Source organism: Anguilla rostrata, chromosome 13 (assembly GCF_018555375.3).
Source record: "Anguilla rostrata isolate EN2019 chromosome 13, ASM1855537v3, whole genome shotgun sequence".
In the NCBI taxonomy this organism is placed as follows: domain Eukaryota; kingdom Metazoa; phylum Chordata; class Actinopteri; order Anguilliformes; family Anguillidae; genus Anguilla; species Anguilla rostrata.
Window position 1 is genome coordinate 11,484,257 of NC_057945.1, and position 17,894 is coordinate 11,502,150.

At 42.8% G+C, this 17,894-nt stretch overlaps 1 protein-coding gene across 8 annotated transcripts; it reads left to right on the forward strand.

The window, feature by feature from the left end:
• Positions 1-350: 350 nt before the first annotated feature.
• LOC135237209 (peroxisomal succinyl-coenzyme A thioesterase-like) lies at positions 351-17,501 on the forward strand. 8 transcript variants are annotated; one of them, XM_064304076.1, is made up of 13 exons: positions 351-621; positions 3,804-4,016; positions 5,499-5,632; positions 6,423-6,632; positions 7,306-7,405; positions 8,193-8,395; positions 9,417-9,592; positions 10,305-10,421; positions 11,409-11,494; positions 12,055-12,148; positions 13,885-13,965; positions 14,655-14,790; positions 16,540-17,501. In XM_064304076.1, the coding sequence occupies exons 2-13, from the start codon at positions 3,967-3,969 to the stop codon at positions 16,644-16,646; spliced, it is 1,494 nt and encodes a 497-aa protein (XP_064160146.1). In that variant the 5' UTR covers positions 351-621; positions 3,804-3,966; the 3' UTR covers positions 16,647-17,501. The 8 variants fall into 8 exon arrangements, 7 of the variants coding, with proteins under 7 accessions (XP_064160146.1, XP_064160147.1, XP_064160152.1 ...); XM_064304075.1 differs by lacking the exon at positions 351-621 and adding an exon at positions 2,961-3,250; XM_064304079.1 differs by lacking the exon at positions 351-621 and adding an exon at positions 2,961-3,250 and having other exon boundaries at positions 5,589-5,632.
• The last annotated feature ends 393 nt before the right edge of the window (positions 17,502-17,894 follow it).

Sequence of the window (17,894 nt, forward strand, 5' to 3'; positions counted from 1 at the left end):
CTACGTATGTACGTTCTGCAACTCCCCATTAAAACATTACATTTAAAATCATGACTCACCAATAAGTATAACTACTAGTACTGAACATGAGAAAAGCACAACAGTGCAATAGATTGCACTCGTTACTTAACCCTCCACTTTAACAATCAACAGTTAATACAGACTGTTATATATACCATTTGATAAGGAAACTAAGCTCGCTCATGGTCAGTTCATTTACTTCGCACTATACTCCGTGATCATGTCAACCTTCACCTACATGCCCATTCTGCTAAAAACATATTGTTTCAACTACGCAATTTCATCATTTTTCCTAATTTATCTCACCACTCTTGTTATTTTCTCATATGCAAAGCCTGCTGGGACATATGCGTCTGCTCCTATTCTCCACTATCAACTTTTCCGGTTCTAGCTTAACAAAACAGCAAAGAGGATGCCTACCTGCAGATAAGCCTATCAAAATGCCTTATAAACCTTACAAACACGAAAAGTGCCTCTTCACGAAATAACAGACAACGGAGCAGGACAGAAGGGTACACAAGTTCCGACCTAGGCAGCTCTAATTCTACGGGCTTGCTGATTCTTTTGTCAATCAAGGCTCGTTGGATGCCCGTCAAATCCGTGAGTAGCCTACACACACTGCACATATTTCGCCTTTTCTGATGCGTTTACATTGGGATGGCAGGTATGCCATCCCGCCAAGTTACGTCTTGGCGGGGGCATGCCCCATACCTATACAGCACCGAGAGTTTGGCACTTTTCAGGTTTACATTTACGCCACCGCACCCTTTGTCACAGCCACTGTTTTACATATATAGAAAACCGAAACTGCTAAACGGTACACGCTCATCAGACTGTACAAATTCACACAAGGATAGCCATAATCCACAACCGTTTCTTACAGGGTCACTTCGCATTTCTCACTCTCGTAATACAACGCTTTGCAAAAAGAACTGATATCTCATAAAAAACACGTTTTCAACGTACAAAAATGCCAAGTTACTCAAAAGTATTGATATCAAAATGACGCCAAGTTACGGTACTACAAACAATATAGGCTATCTTGCCTCACCGAAATGACATAAGATGTATTTCAATATTTACCCAATATTTCCTCAATTCTTTCAAGTCACTTGGCCCTGTGTTTTGTAATCTTACCATTTTACAATGTCATGCAAACTTTGTGTCAGATCAAAGAGTCAAATATTTCCAATTGCCTCATGGAACACATAGAAATTCATGTAGAAAACTGCTGCTGAGTAACTACAGGAAGCATATTTCTCCAGAAAACATGTTTATAGTTGCTTCTGAACTGAATTTGAGTACATGTACAAGTTATTGTATATTTGCTACGTACAATAAATACTGCATGTAAAACACATATTGTACATACATACATACATTCACGCAACAGAAAGGCTGGGCAGCGAAATACATACATACCAAAACATATTGGACATATACACGCCTATTCAATCAATCTTGACTGTAAGAGAGCCATCCACACATATGTTTGGCCTGTCCATGTAGTGCATGCTTATACACACAGGGCCAAGTGACTTGAAAGAATTGAGGAAATATTGGGTAGCATTGCTTTGAAATACATCTTATGTAATTTCGGTGAGGCAAGATAGCTTATATTGTTTGTAGTACTGTAACTTGGCGTCATTTTGATATCAATACTTTTGAGTAACTTGGCATTTTTGTACATTGAAAACATGTTTTTTATGAGATATTTATATGTAGGGCCTATAGTATTGCATTGTGTATACGGTTCCAGTATCAATATCCAATATTATAAGAATTGGTTAATTTTCGGCATTGTCTTATTAAAGCTTATATTTTTGTATATAAGCTTTAATAAGACAATCTCTTATTATTTTAGTATTTTCTTGATTGTGTTTATTGTCTCATGATGATGGAATGATCCACTTACGAGGTCAAATAGGGACATCTGAATTCATGAGTATGGAGGGAATTCACCCTCTGAACAATTTTAAGTGTTGAGGTTGGTAAAGGGTGATATCCAGTTACTTTGGGTTCAATATTCAGAGTGTTGCGCCACAAACAGGTTAACTGAAAGTGACGTCTTAATGAACAACATGCCGGCAACATATCGACATTTGGTGGCAGTTATATGTTTCATACACTGCAAACGAAGAGAAATATACAAGCTATTCATAATTTTTGTTTTTCTTATGACTGGGTTCACACTAAAAATAGTATGTAAATGAATTTATAAATAAAAAGCTTACAATCACTACGGAACATAAATAGCTACAGATTGTGTCACAAGATATATATTATTTATTCTGACTATGATAAATGACTTTATGTTCAACAGCAGAGTTCTCATTGGCCTGTATGTGTGCCATCAGACCATGCTCTCCATTCAGTTGTTGCAAAATTGGCACTTGTACTTGTTTGGGCCAACACAAACGGATGCAGGCAAAGTAGCCGGCCGGAAAACAGTAACATGAAGCTGGAAGAAGCAAGTGAAACATTTAAACATTTGTATTTACACATAATTACATTACTATTTAATCAAAAATACACTTTTCAGCTACGAAGTCATGTTCAATAAGAATAAAATAATTGAATGCAACAATGCTTACGTTATCCGGTTGATTCTGCTCTCCCAATTTAACCAATAACCTTAACACCTAAACCTAAGGTCAACCGTTACCTACCCAAACATTATTTTCCAAAGAACACCTAGCTATCCTTTAGTCCAGCTGATACGTTTCTGAGGATAACACTGCGATATCATAATAATAGTAATAACAACTTTAAGCCAGGCAGAGTTCAACTAAGCTACATAAACCGTTGATAATACAGATCAATTATCAATTTCGGTAACAATATGTTACCTTTGTATGAGAAGTAGGCTATTTTAGCCTAGAAATAAAAAGAATTAGACCTACCACAATTAAATAGAGTTAATTTGTACATTAAGTCTCCAGCTACAAGACACGCCTCCTACACGATCAGCCCCTTTCTTGCAGTCTATACTGAACTGTATACAGACAGAACTTTCCTCCTGTATCAGAACTTTCACCCATCTGGACCGATTGGGACGCATGTTTAGCTCCCCCGCCCATCCAGTTCCTGTTGACTCAGTGGTACTCACTGCCCACGAATTCTGTGCAAAGTACGTTTGTGCATGAGCTGCTACGAGTCGATTTTGATTACAGTTTTTGGCCTTTCCGCATTTACAAGACGGATTGTCACTCACAGCTGTTCTCTTGAGGTAGTAACAAATGCTAGAAGTTGGTTTGGTTGGTTTGCTTCCAAATTAATAGGTATTATTAACAAGCAGATAGCGACAGTAGTTAAGTTGCTCTTTATCACATCATGACATAATTTAATAACCTGCTATGTTGTAATTCAGATATGTGATTTAGTCATGAAAATGTGTCATAGGACATTCACAGTAACCTATATACCTAATACCTGAGAGCAAATGACCTGCTTATATACACTACACATTATCTATATACGGACTATACCATTTCTATACAATATTCAGTTATCTCAGAAGAAATTACAATATATAGTTTTACATATATAAATCATTATATACATAAATGTATTGTCTGTTGCTACTTTATATCTAATAATCACATATATAATTGGGATAAAATAAATCAATTTAATGTTTGAAGCCAGATGTGTATGTTCAAGTGATTTGTAGTATATTATGGTGGTGTGCGGGTGTGTAGCAGTGAATGTGTTTGAGTTGGCAAACCGGCAAACATAAATGGTGTTTACCATATAGCTTCATGCATCATTGTTTCCTCCAGGTACTCCGGTTTCCTCCCACAGTCCAAAGACATGCAGTTAGGCTAATTGGAGACTCCAGATTGTCCGTAGATTGTCCGCATACACCACTCAAGTGTGTGAGTGGTGTGTGCGCGCTGTGATAGATTGGCGGCCTGTCCAGGGTGTATTCCTGCCTCTCACCCAATGCATGCTGGGATAGGTTCCAGCACCCCCTGCGACCCTGCTCAGGATAAGTGAGTATTGATAATGGATGGATGGATGTTTCTAAATATTTGACAATTCATTTTTGTTTCTGCTAATTGTTAAATCATATAGTAGGAACTCATTGTGGTCTCATCTGGCCTAGGTTTCAGAGTATAATTTTTAGAATATAAAAACAATTAGAACAATAGATCTGTACAACAATCCATTTTTCATCTCCCTTCACTGGCTGCCTATATTGGCTTGCATCACATTCGAAACCTTGGTGATAGCCCATCAAGCAGCAAAAGGGACAGCTCTGTTATAGCTTCCAAAGGTCATCAGACCCTACACACCTACATACCCCTCCATTCTGCTACCTCTGGACGTCTGGCACCCCTCTTCCTCTGCGTACATTCACATCCAGGTCACGTCTCCTGCCTGTTGTGGACCCCCGGTGGTGGAATGAACTTCCCACTGTGGTTGGGTCAGAACAGCGGAAACTCTGCCCATTTTCTGATGCATACTGATGACTCACCTCTTCAGATTGCACCATAGCTCGTCTGAACCGCTCTAGATAAACTTTTTCTCTTTCACTCTTTGGGGTTCCCTTTGAATAATATTGTCGCTATAACTGTGTAAAAGATAGGTTATTTGTCTAGTGGTATGTTCTTTAGTTACAGTAAAACTTATTGTTTGTTATGCTACTGTAAGAAGTCTGTCTCTGATGCCAATATGTCTGCTGGCCACACATTCCCTTGATCTTATCATTATCACAATACAGTTGGTACAATGGTAGAATAGCGACCAGGAGTGAGAGATTGGGAACCATTCAAGTCAACAGACGTGCTAATTCAATCACAACAGGACGGCCAATACACTATGGCCTAATTGATAGGTGTTACAAGGACCGACTACATCCGTCTTGGTATGTGTATTCAACACTACTGATCAAAGCTTCGAAAACAAATAAGAAGCAGCCTCTGGAAAGGTTCGGGGTTCAGTCTGACTCTGCTGAATCCAAGGTGTCATTCGTGCGCTTTGTCACTGCCAGTATTGGAAATAAACTTTGTACTTTTTCATCACGTTCGAGAGACGTCCTTTTTTCCTTACACTACGTTATACTTATTGATTATTAAGGAGCCTCTGTGCTGTCTTGTTGGTATTGCATTTTTGTATTCCTGAGAGTAACACTGACGTTCTCCACTTCTCTACGTCACTCTGGCGACTGAAGTGTAATACGTAATAGCATGCTTTCCAGCGGTGTCCTGGGGAAAAATTAACTTGCTCATTGTAGTTCATGTAAGGCCGTGGTTAAAGGTGAATGTTCAGAAGGCAGCACGCCCAGTTTAAACCAGTGATAATCAGCATGGGATTCGCCAGTCAGGACTGTGATTTTCATTCACCGTGCCAGTTATCAGTGCAATGGATGCTGTGTGCTAAGAGAGAACGCGGAAGACGTCGATAAATAATATAAAGACCTGGATGTAGATATATTTCTTCTACCGCTCTGCCATTTATGTTGTGTGTCACAGGGCGGCTGGGGAGATGGCTACCCGGAGGTCAGTGCTGCTCGCCGGCCATTGGGAGACGCTGATTCGGCTGTCTGTGTTGTTGCCTGTCAGGGTCACCCTCGGTCAGAAGATGGTTTGGCAACGCGGCATGACGGGTGAGAAATGAATGGAGATACACTGGATCTCCACCTTTATGCTAATGTACTAGATTCAACTTATTTGCTCTATGACGCGGCAGGTGAAGTCCTGTATGTAGAGGTCTTGAGTGGCGTTTCCTGCGTCCCGTGTAATGCAGAGGTGGACCGAGGCCCTTATCTGACAGAAAGCTGTTCCAAGCTGTGGCCATTTTGTCAGTAAAATGAGGGGTTATTTCACTTTTAAATGTTAGTCAGTAGGAAGTGTACTCCGTCACTACAGACTTGTATTTCTAGTACGTTGAACCACTGAAGTATGACACAGCGTTCATGTTCTTATCTGATTGTGAAACTGTATTTTATCTGTGTCGTTCTGATGACCTCACAGGCTATCTAGCTTACTGGGAATCTTTGCTACTGTTGTGGTCATCAGATGGTGTTTTGAAAAACTCTTTTGCCCAGCCAGAGATTTCAAATACCACAAAAGGTCAGGGGTTGCCTTCAGTGAGGCAATCGATTCAGACAATTTGAATTGGACATAATACAGCTGAGAGGCGGGACCAGCACCCATTCCCCCTTCACTCATAAGTTATTATCAGTTATTAATCCTGTCGGCAAAATATCTCCACGAATGAATGGACCATCTCTGGGTTCACTGTGCGGCTCGGGTGGAATTCAGGCCTAGCCGTCGCTGATCGCTGGGACCGCCGCGTGGCGAAGGAAGCAGGGTTTCAGTTCACAAGGCCTCCCCCTCCGCGGCTGACTGACCCCGGGGTAATTGGTCTCGATCGTCCTTGGTGAACTTGGGCAGGTGCGGTTCGAGGGAGGGCCACCTCCGCTCCTGCGCCCACGCTGACGGCCACGCCCACTCGAGCGCTCATGGACGAGCCGGTAGCGCTGGAGGCGCGTCACCTGACCCCGCGCTGCCCCGTCACGGTGCGCGCCCGCCTGCGCTGTGAGGAGGGGGACCTGTGGGAGGCACTGGCACATTATTACGCAGACGGGAACGGGGTCTTGAACCGTGAGTGTTTTGGGTTTTTTTTTTTTTACTTTTCCAGAATTTATTGATTTTTAAAAATATTTAATTCTTGCTTTTATGTAAAAATTTTTTTAAATCCATATTTGTGTTGCAATAAGGAGGCAATCCATTCAGCAACACCCTTAACACTAGATGCAGTTTTCAGGGTCTTATTTCTACAGAAAGAGTACGTCTGCCGACAGTCAACACAATGCTGTACTTATTTACAGGGATCTTTTATATCCTTCCAGAAGCACTGCGCAACTACTGTATGTGTGTCAATACCAAGGACACCTGCCTTATTAAACTTTGCCCTCTTCACTGGCCAGCTTTTTCTGTTATCTCTTGTACTCCCTTTTAGCTTTGTGGTTTAAGTCCTGCAGGGGTAGAGGATAGCACCCAACCTGTAACATTTTGACATCTGACTCACACAGCCAGCTCTGTTAAGAATAAAATCACAAGCAAGATTGAACAGAACAGAATTAAGTGGATAAAAAACTATGTTTAACCCTTCAGTAGTAATGTTTGCAGACCTGTGGGTTTGACTGTGTTGTTGTGCTGTGAAATGGCGGTTAACCTGTTGCTGCAGTCGAGCAGGGGGTGCTGTGAAATGGCGGTTAACCTGTTGCTGCAGTCGAGCAGGGGGAAATGTGTGCCGTTGCTCTGCCCCCCTCAGTGTCACGGGACGAGGCCCAGGGGGGGTCGTACACTGGCTGCGAGCCCATGGGCCTGTTCTGGAGTCTGTTTCCAGCACCTGGGGAGAGGGAGGGGCTGAGGTAAGGAGAAAGCGGGAGAGGACCACTGGTTGACCAAAATATATATATATGTATATATTTATTGATATTTATTTATTATTATGTATTTATTTTCATTCAATTTCTTTTTCTTCATTACAATAATAATAATAATAATAATAATAATAAGAATAATAAGAATAATTATTATTGGTTGTTGTTGCTATTACCACAGTTAAGGATAGCAATTCATATTGTAGTGTATGTACTGTATGTTGGTAGTGCTTATAGTGTGCAGTGTCCCTTCACCTGAAAGCAGTGCTTATAGTGTGCAGTGTCCCTCCATTTGAAAGCAGTGCTAACAGTGTTCAGTGTCCCTTTACCTGAAAGCAGTGCTTACAGTGTTCAGTGTCCCTTCATCTGGAAGCAGTGCTTACAGTGTTCAGTGTCCCTTCATCTGGAAGCAGTGCTTACAGTGTTCAGTGTCCCTCCATCTGGAAGCAGCGCTTACAGTGTTCAGTGTCCCTTTACCTGGAAGCAGCGCTTACAGTGTTCAGTGTCCCTTTACCTGGAAGCAGTGCTTACAGTGTTCAGTGTCCCTTTACCTGGAAGCAGTGCTTACAGTGTTCAGTGTCCCTCCATCTGAAAGCAGTGCTTACAGTGTTCAGTGTCCCTTTACCTGGAAGCAGTGCTTACAGTGTTCAGTGTCCCTCCATCTGAAAGCAGTGCTTACAGTGTTCAGTGTCCCTTTACCTGGAAGCAGTGCTTACAGTGTTCAGTATCCCTCCATCTGAAAGCAGTGTTCATGTTGTGATGTTTCTCTCTGCAGGCTGAGGAAGAAGAATGTGGAGACTCCATACACGTTCCAGGTGTCCCTGCTGAACGGGCACGTGTCATCGCACGGCGTCAGGTCACATGATGAGGGGGAGGAGCTGGCTGCGGTGACTGTGGAACGCTGGTACACAGCCCCCGGGGTGCGCAGGATCGACATTCGGGAAGAGGGGCTGGTGGGAACCCTGTTCTTACCCCCAGGTGAAAGCCGGGTTCGATCATAGCAAACTACTGACAGGTTTAACAGGCTTGTGAGGTCCAGAACAAGTGGATGATTGTAAATTGCGCATGATTTAATTTCGCATTTCTTCAATGTTTTTAAAATTATTTTAATGAGAGTGAACGTGTTCGCAAGCAATTAACACTCCCCGATTTTATTGTGACAATATTTTGATCCAGATGGACCTTTGGCAGATCGCTGAAAGACAAAAACATTAATCAAACTTTTTTTGCACATAGGTGCCCTGTCAATCTACCCAATCAGGGTTAGAACACTTTGAATGGTCATTTTTTCCATTTGTGTTCCACTTGACAATAATGATGTTGTGGAAAAGCAATCGCCAGGTCAGAGAGATGATTCCTTGACAAATACTGTATATCGCTTTATTCCAATGGCTGTCAGGGAACTATACCTCTGACAAGGCCAGTCCATTGAACACAGATGATCACGCAGTTATACGTCCCTTCTAAGGGGGATGATTCTTAACAGTAGAAAATAAACGAATACGGACCTTCAAAAGAGGAGAAAAGGAACAATACCAGTTTTCTGTTAGGAATACGTTCTTTATTGAATCCACAGCACCTCGTCTTGCAGAAACACTGTCTGAGCAGATGTAATATTCTGTCTGTCATGCGGTTTGCCACAGTCCAGAGGACCTTGACATATTGAGATTATTAATCACAAAAAACTACACTTTGATTTGTATTTGGAATTTCTTGAATGTCTTGATCTTTCATTTTTTCCTTTACATATATTGAATGAATGTTAACTGAATGAATTCAACGAATTGCATAATTAGATGATGTTTTCTAGTAGCCAGATTATTGCATAATTAGCGCCCCCTGGTGTTGAGGCTGTCTGAGTGCGCCCCCCTGGTGTTGAGGCTGTCTGAGTGTGCCCCCTGATGTTGAGGCTGTCTGAGTGCGCCCCCTGGTGTTGAGGCTGCCTGAGTGCGCCCCCCTGGTGTTGATTCTGAACATTGTCTCTGTGTTCCTCTCTCAGGTCCAGGGCCGTTCCCTGCGGTTTTGGACTGCTGGGGAATGGGGGGCGGTTTGGTGGAGTACCGCTCCGCCCTGCTGGCCTCCCGGGGCGTAGCCAGCTTCGCTCTGGCTTACTTCGGCCACAGAGACATTCCCGGGCCGCTCGATGCGATCAACGTGGGAGACGACTACATCCAGGTGAAATTATTATTTTAAAAGTCATTTTAATATAATTGCAGGTTCAGGAGGATGTACATTTACTGTGTTATTATTATTGCTCCTGTCAGTTGTCCGTTTAGAATTATTTTGAATGAATTCTGCCACAGACCCATTTCCCTCACTCTGAAAATGAAGTTTTACAGCGCTGTCCTGCTCGCACAGATTCCTGTTCCTGCAGGATGTCACAACACGAGCTTATCCCTTACAGGCTGATATGTAGCGGTACTGGGAGTGTCACACGGTGAAGAGCAAAATGGCACAGCTGCTGGGAGAGTTTGGTGTGGTCACTGGTACCTTGGTTAGTGCCAAAGAGCATTACATGCGGTCCACTTCCAGACCCCCTTTGCAGGAGTGTGAGTGGCAGTGAGAGGCATGATTGTGGAGGAAAAAAAGGGGGGAAACGATTAAACAGCAGCCACACTGTGTCATCAAGTCTGCGAAACCATGGAGCCCAGGTTTTATCGACCAATCAGATGGCCTCCTGGCTTGTTAATGACGAAGGGATCCAGTCGATAACGGTAGTTTCCCCATGACGTTTTGCCATAGAGAACATCCACTGCTCCAGATTCGGGTTCGGCGGATTCACAAACGTGCCTGAGGAGATAAGCTGGGTCCCTAGCGTGCCTGCGGAATCTGTGCTGGCGCCGTGTCTGTGCTGAGGCTGATCTCGCCCGGTCCTGTCTCCCCTCAGGCAGCGTTCCAGCTGCTGCAGAATCACCCTCAGGTGTGCGGGAGCCGGGTGGCCGTGCTGGGGCTGTCCTACGGGGCCTACCTCGCCCTGCGCATCGCCACTCAACTGCCCGTCAGCGTGAGTCTGCAACCCGAGAGTCGCGGGGGGGGGAGGCGCCTGCTGCCAACTGAAATACCGACGTTGAGTAATGATCAGTTCGAAACCTCACATTCTCTGGAATTTAGCTGAAACTGACCTGTTCTGCATTTTTATTCAATAAAAGTGACAGGATTGGGCCTTATACTAAAACGTGATTTTATCTGTCTTTTTAACAAACTTAACAACTGCGGCAAACGTGTCTCTAGTTATTTCTGGTGTCTATCGCCCACCATCTGCAACGCCATCACTAATATAGTCAACTCATTGATTTTATGTAAGACCACTGAGCTGGCTGTTGTATGTGATCTTAAATTTAATTGGTTATCTAATTCATTAAATTTCACTCGGCTTATCTCCATGCCAACTTGACCTGATTTAAAGAATCCTGCAAATTCAGCTCTCCCGGATCTGATATTGACAAATAGACCACATAAATATGTAGCATGTGGTGCTATGTCCTTGGATCCAATTGCAGTTATTCAACATGCTAAAAAGCTAAAATATTGTTGTCAAGAGGGGCTTTGAGTATTCTGTTGATCAAGCATTTTTGCATGACCTATTTCTTAATGATATTGGCCAAGTGGCTCCTCAGTTCATAAAGCTGAACGTGTACTTAACCTAGCCGAGACAAATGATGTGCTCTTTAGTAGATATTAGATACACTGCCATCTTATGTGTTTCTTCAGTTTAGATCTATTGAACGGCATATTTTGCACTCTATAATGGCGGTATGAATCCTGAATTAGGGAAGTCCTCCTTTAACCAACGCTGACCGGTTGGCACGGTCTGGATTCGATGCCGCGGGTTCACACGCTGGCATAGTGTCTTAATAATGCTGGCATAGTGTCTTAAGTGCCTTGTGGTACCAAGCTGCTGCTTCCCCCTCCAGTAATGGGATTCTCAGTGGAACGTGCTGGGTGCACAAGTATGAACACGTATCCCTCTCCTGTGCCTCTTGTCTTTCAGCCTCGGTGCATAATTGCAATAAACGGGCCGATCGGGTCCACGGCCCAGGGCGTGGAAGCCGATGGGAAAGTGGTGAGCTTCGGAGCGTAAGTAGCACGACGTCGGGACTGAATGACTTTGAAGGGCGACATAGCTCAGGAGGTAAGAGTTGGAGTCTGGCAGTTGGAGGGTTGCCGGTTCGATCCCCCGCCCTGGGAGTGTTGAAGTGTCCCTGAGCAAGACACCTAACCATTAATTGCTCCCAACGAGCTGACTGGTACCTTGCATGGCAGCCTTTCACCGTTGGTGTGTGAGTGTGTGTGTGAATTTGGATAAAAGCGCTATATAAATGCAGTCCATTTAAAGCTTTTCAACCTTTTCCGATCCAGAGAGCCCCCACTCAGGCTCAAAGGCACCCAGGGGACCCCATCATAAGTTACATTTTTTAATTTTTGAAACATTTTCCCAAATATTGTCACTGCATCATCAAATCTGGCCAGGGGACCCCCTACAGTACCTTCGAGGACCCCCGGAGGTCTGTGGCCCCCCTGTTAAAAACCCCAAGCTCTAAAGCGAGCAGAAATCCTGCGATAGAATATGAATAGAGTACATTTAGTGAGATTCTGCTGTGCCCACCAAACAGCGAAGCCCCCTGTGTCTGTTTCAGGTCTAAGGTAGCGTACAGCCATGACCTTCCAGGCTACGTGGATTTTAAACGGGCTACCCTTCCCGAATTTCTTCCTCTAAGCACCAAAATTAAGGTATTTGAGCGTTTGCGACCGAACACATCGTCGACCGTGCGAGTCTCTTCCGCACATCGGCACTGTGGGAACATTCGGCAATTTGAACCAAGTGAGAAAATAAGATTCTGTGTGACCTCCACAGTATAAATTATATTATAAATAAATATAAAACAGAGCAGGTGCGTTATAGGATAATATATAGACATGAACACTGCCAATAGACAAAGTCACAGTTGCCATACATATAAAAGAACGGTCAGGGATATTTTATTTTGTTCTTATTTTCTAGGTCTATACTCGGGCAATTATTTACAGTTTTTCTCGATTGCTAACACACTAAAACTGGTTCTTTTAGCAAAAACTCCCAAATTATTACTTCAGTTCTCAGAGGACCAACACATCTCTCAAAACTATAAACACTTTTCACTTGTTTTAACACATGCTGCAAATTGTTAAACTTTTTCTGCTAATCTCTACAAACAAATGCTCTCATGAATCACTGGTTACACATTGTGCTCATGCAACAAACACTAGTAGTCAAAACACTTAACTCAGGTCATCACAACATAAACTCAGGTAACACACCTTTCTCTAGGTGCAAACACTTGGCAGCAAAATTGTTTACACACCGGTCACAATCTCTGGATCAGTAAATAGGGCCACAGTTTGCATCTGTGTGCTTTTGAACAATGGATCTTCAAAACGGATAAGCTGTCCAAAGACCAGGAAGACAAAGGAGACGAAGAGGCAGGAGACAATTTGTCCCAGACGAAATACGTGCCACCTTGACCATGTGCTGGTGCATGGTATGATGATGAGGGAAGCTGGACAGAGAGTTCAGCCAAACTTGAATCGTTTCACAGTGGCATCCATTGTCCATACTTTCAGACAAGAAAACAGGTACTATAATTTACTGTAATGTTACGTATTGTATTTGCTGTACTACTGTGAGGATATGCTGTCTATATAATGTTGAAGTGTATTTACAGACGATATGTTCTTTAGATTTTATTGCTGTTTGTGTTTATAGTGCTGCATATACTGAGTTCCTTTTATGAATGCTACTCTCCTTTGAAAATACTACATTTTTTTGTTCCTTCAATTGTGTTGTGGTTACTGTACAGTACTTTTCACTCAGCATCACTTTTCAGTACTACAGCACTCCCTCATTTGTTAGTAGTGTAACATTGCAAAGATCAAAATCTGAAAACCATAAAATAAGTAGAATAACCAGGAGAAAATAACTCCTTACACACTGCTATAAAGGGTTTTTGCAGTAGTGCTTTGAATTTATCTCACTGGTGTGTTATGTGTAATCTACAATGTCTGTGTTTTCGATGGCTTGTGTGTGCCATTTCAAGGCAAAGTTTAATTTTGATGGAAGAGTATATGTTTTTGAGAAGATAATTTGAGTTTGGCATGGATGTTTGAGGTTTGTGCTGATTTATGTGTAGTTTTGGGATTGTGTTAATAGTTCTGAGAAAAAGGGGAATTATTTCATTAAATGTGTCTTAGCAATCAAAAAAAAACTGTAAGAGGCACTACCCATAGAGAATATAGCCTACGGGTAGGTCATACATAATACCTGTCAGACTATATATGAAATGCGTGAAATTTCCGAAAGGTTAATTCATATGCATATTCATATTTGTACGCACATTCGTACACACATTCATATGCACATATGATTTAGGATGAAATCCACGGAGATTCCAGGCCTGAGACCCCTGTCCTGTGTCCGTGTGTTTCTGCAGGTGGAGAACCTGCGCTGCCCCCTGCTGTTGGTCACTTCCGAAGACGACATCAGCTGCTCGGTTTTGGAGAACGCAGCCCAGGTGAATTTCCCGTTTTCCCGCCATTTATGTATCGCGCAGCGTCCCCAGCAACTGGCAGCTCAAAATACACAGCAGCTCAGACACAGCAGCTCAGAATACAGCAGCTCAGAATACAGCAGCTCAGACACAGCAGCTCAGACACAGCAGCTCAGACACAGCAGCTCAGACACAGCAGCTCAGACACAGCAGCTCAGACACAGCAGCTCAGATACAGCAGCTCAGATACAACAGCTCAGACACAGCAGCTCAGATACAGCAGCTCAGACACAGCAGCTCAGACACAGCAGCTCAGACACAGCAGCTCAGATACAGCAGCTCAGATACAACAGCTCAGACACAGCAGCTCAGACACAGCAGCTCAGACACAGCAGCTCAGACACAGAATCTCAGACACAGCAGCTCAGATACAGCAGCTCAGATACAGCAGCTCAGATACAACAGCTCAGACACAGCAGCTCAGACACAGCAGCTCAGACACAGCAGCTCAGACACAGCAGCTCAGATACAACAGCTCAGATACAGCAGCTCAGACACAGCAGCTCACACACAGCAGCTCAGATACAGCAGCTCAGATACAGCAGTTTTACAGCATTCATGTACTGAAATGCTTTGAGGATTGAGTAAAGAGTAAATTTTTCATGCTCATGTTTTTTCATGCTTATGTCGTAATTTCGTTGTGCTGTTTTCAGATAAAGGAGGGACTGCAAGCTTCCAATAAATCCCACCTGCTCACCTGGGTGTCGTACCCTGGCGCGGGTCACCTGCTTGAACCTCCATACTCACCTAATGCCCGCATCTCACTGTGGACCATGCGGCCTACCAAATGTAGGCAGAGACCCTTTCTTACTGACTGCTGTTACTGCTGTAATAACCCTCTCATTCCCCTTACTGCTGTAATAACCTTCTCATGCCCCTTACTGCTGTAATAACCCTCTCATACCCCTCACCACTGTAATAACCCTCTCATTCCCCTTACTGCTGTAATAACCTTCTCATGCCCCTTACTGCTGTAATAACCCTCTCATACCCCTCACCGCTGTAATAACCCTCTCATACCCCTTACCACTGTAATAACCCTCTCATACCCCTTTCCACTGTAATAACCCTCTCATACCCCTTACCGCTGTAATAACCCTCTCATTCCCCTTACCGCTGTAATAACCCTCTCATTCCCCTTACCTCTGTAATAACCCTCTCATACCCCTTACTGCGTAATAACCCTCTATTCCCTACTGCTGTATAACCCTCTCATACCCTCACCGTGTAATAACCCTCTCATACCCTTACTGCTGTATAACCCTCTCTACCCTTACCGCTGTAATAACCCTCTCATACCCCTTACCTCTGTAATAACCCTCTCATACCCCTTTCCACTGTAATAACCCTCTCATACCCCTTACCACTGTAATAACCCTCTCATACCCCACACCGCTGTAATAACCCTCTCATACCCCTTACCGCTGTAATAACCCTCTCATACCCCTTACCTCTGTAATAACCCTCTCATACCCCTTTCCACTGTAATAACCCTCTCATACCCCTTACCTCTGTAATGAGCCTCTTGTACCCCTTACCACTGTAATAACCCTCTCATACCCCACACCGCTATAATAACCCTCTCATTCCCCTTACCTCTGTAATGAGCCTCTTGTACCCCTTACTGCTGTAATAACCCTCTCATACCCCACACCGCTATAATAACCCTCTCATTCCCCTTACCTCTGTAATAACCCTCTCATACCCCTTTCCACTGTAATAACCCTCTCATACCCCTTACCACTGTAATAACCCTCTCATACCCCACACCGCTGTAATAACCCTCTCATACCCCACACCGCTGTAATAATCCTCTCATATCCCTTACCGCTGTAATAACCCTCTCATTCCCCTTACCGCTGTAATAACCCTCTCATACCCCTCACTGCTGTAATAACCCTCTCATACCCCACACCGCTGTAATAACCCTCTCATATCCCTTACCTCTGTAATGAGCCTCTTGTACCCCTTACTGTTGTACTATCCCTACTACTCTCCAGCTTGTTTGTCAGCTGCTAAATTGTTAATGTAGTAAGCAACCAATTCAATAATAAGTAGCCATTTTAAAGCTGTCCTTCTTTCACAGGGCGATTGTGTCTCTTTGCCACAAGGGGGCAGTATGTACTTCTACTTTGTCCTCTGACGTTTGTTAGTATTATTTAGAAGCCATAATAATATCTTTTTGTGTATTTTATGGTTTCTAATTTTTAACACAAATATTTTGAATGTGTATTTAGAATATTTAAATATTTACAGGTTTTGTCTTCCTTTCGTTACAATGTAGAGTTGCACACACATTCTCCCACACGACAAGATATTTTGATAGAATGAACAGCGCCTTGAAACGCAGAGTAATTTATACATTTGAACTCTCAAGTGTTGTCCTCCCCTCCGTCTCTGACTTCTCTCAGCTTGACTGTAGAATTTATGGAGCGTAGAGGCATTGTAGGATCTGGGTTTATTGGCATTGCTTACTGCTATGGGTACACTTAAAGAGTGGGAAATACTAATGCGTGTGGGGGCCTGTTTCTCTCCCAGTGATGGTTTGCTGGGGTGGACACACTGCACCGCATGCAGCCGCTCAGAAAGATGCCTGGAAGAAGGTTCTGGATTTCCTGGAGTGTCATCTCAGAGGGGGCAATTAGCCTTTCTTTGACGCCAGCTTACCGAGGATCTTTACGAGTGCAATCGACAGATCAGTTATATTGGATGTAATTTTAATTTATTGTATAATGCTTCTGAGGGAGCCTCATTCCATGTGAAATGTGTTATATCTGTGAAACAATGTTTTGTATATTTTTTTGTTATTAAAGTGTTTATTAATGTATGTAAACATAAGAGAATCCACTGGTAAAGGATCCACAAGACTGGCTTCCATTTGGACCCATGAGTAATCCTGTGTACCCAAAGACCATGACACTAGATTTCTTAGTTAGGCTGAACAAAAATAATAATGGATGTTGGGGTTTGGGGACGCAAAGACCCCCCAATGGGGTCTGGCTTCTATAGGGTTGTTAAACTAATATGTGGCTTTTTATGCAAGTGTACTTGTTAAGAGATTTTAAAAATGATGATAAGTAACATGGTAATATGTGGAAAATTGAGTCTTGGAAGAAGATTCATTATTACAACATTAATTCTTCCTAACAGAGATAGTGGTTGAGTCCTCCAATTATGCATATCCATTAGAGGCAAACATTCGATTTAAAATGTATTTTATATCCCGTAAATCTGCCAACTTTCTCTATTGTATTATGTAAGTATGGCAAAAAGAAAATTCTGGGTATTTTATATATAAAATGATATCGTCGGCATACAGGGATATTTTATGCTTAGTATTATTCATCTTGAGTCCTTTAATATTGATAGTGCCTTGTACAAAGTTTCCGTCAGCATTGCAACAACGTGAACAACAACGCCAGGCGTGTTTATAAATATAATATTCTTATGTAAAATACCTTTGTATTTGAAATAAACCATCTGCAAACCAATGAACAACATTTGACTGGGTTAATCGTTCTTGCCACACTGAAACTCCCGAACCACTCCCCCATAACAGGTCTCTGTGAGGCCACAACGTGCTAATGTAACCATGGCGATCATGGCTGTGAATTCTTGGAAGGCAATCTCCAGGTCTTTGTTTTGTTCTTTAATAATAAATGTTCTTTAATAATAAATAACATATAATGAAATACTTTATGAACAAAAAAGCATGCAACGATTATCTTTAAAATGATTGGTCTGATTTTTTCAACTTTAACTTTTAGTCATCGCATGTGTAGTTACGCTGTCTACAATGTTTGGATCAATTACCTCAATTCACACTGTCATTCTAGTGCAATCAAATGTTTTCAGCGAACCGTTAGTCATGTCTCTGTTGTTCTTTTTAAAAT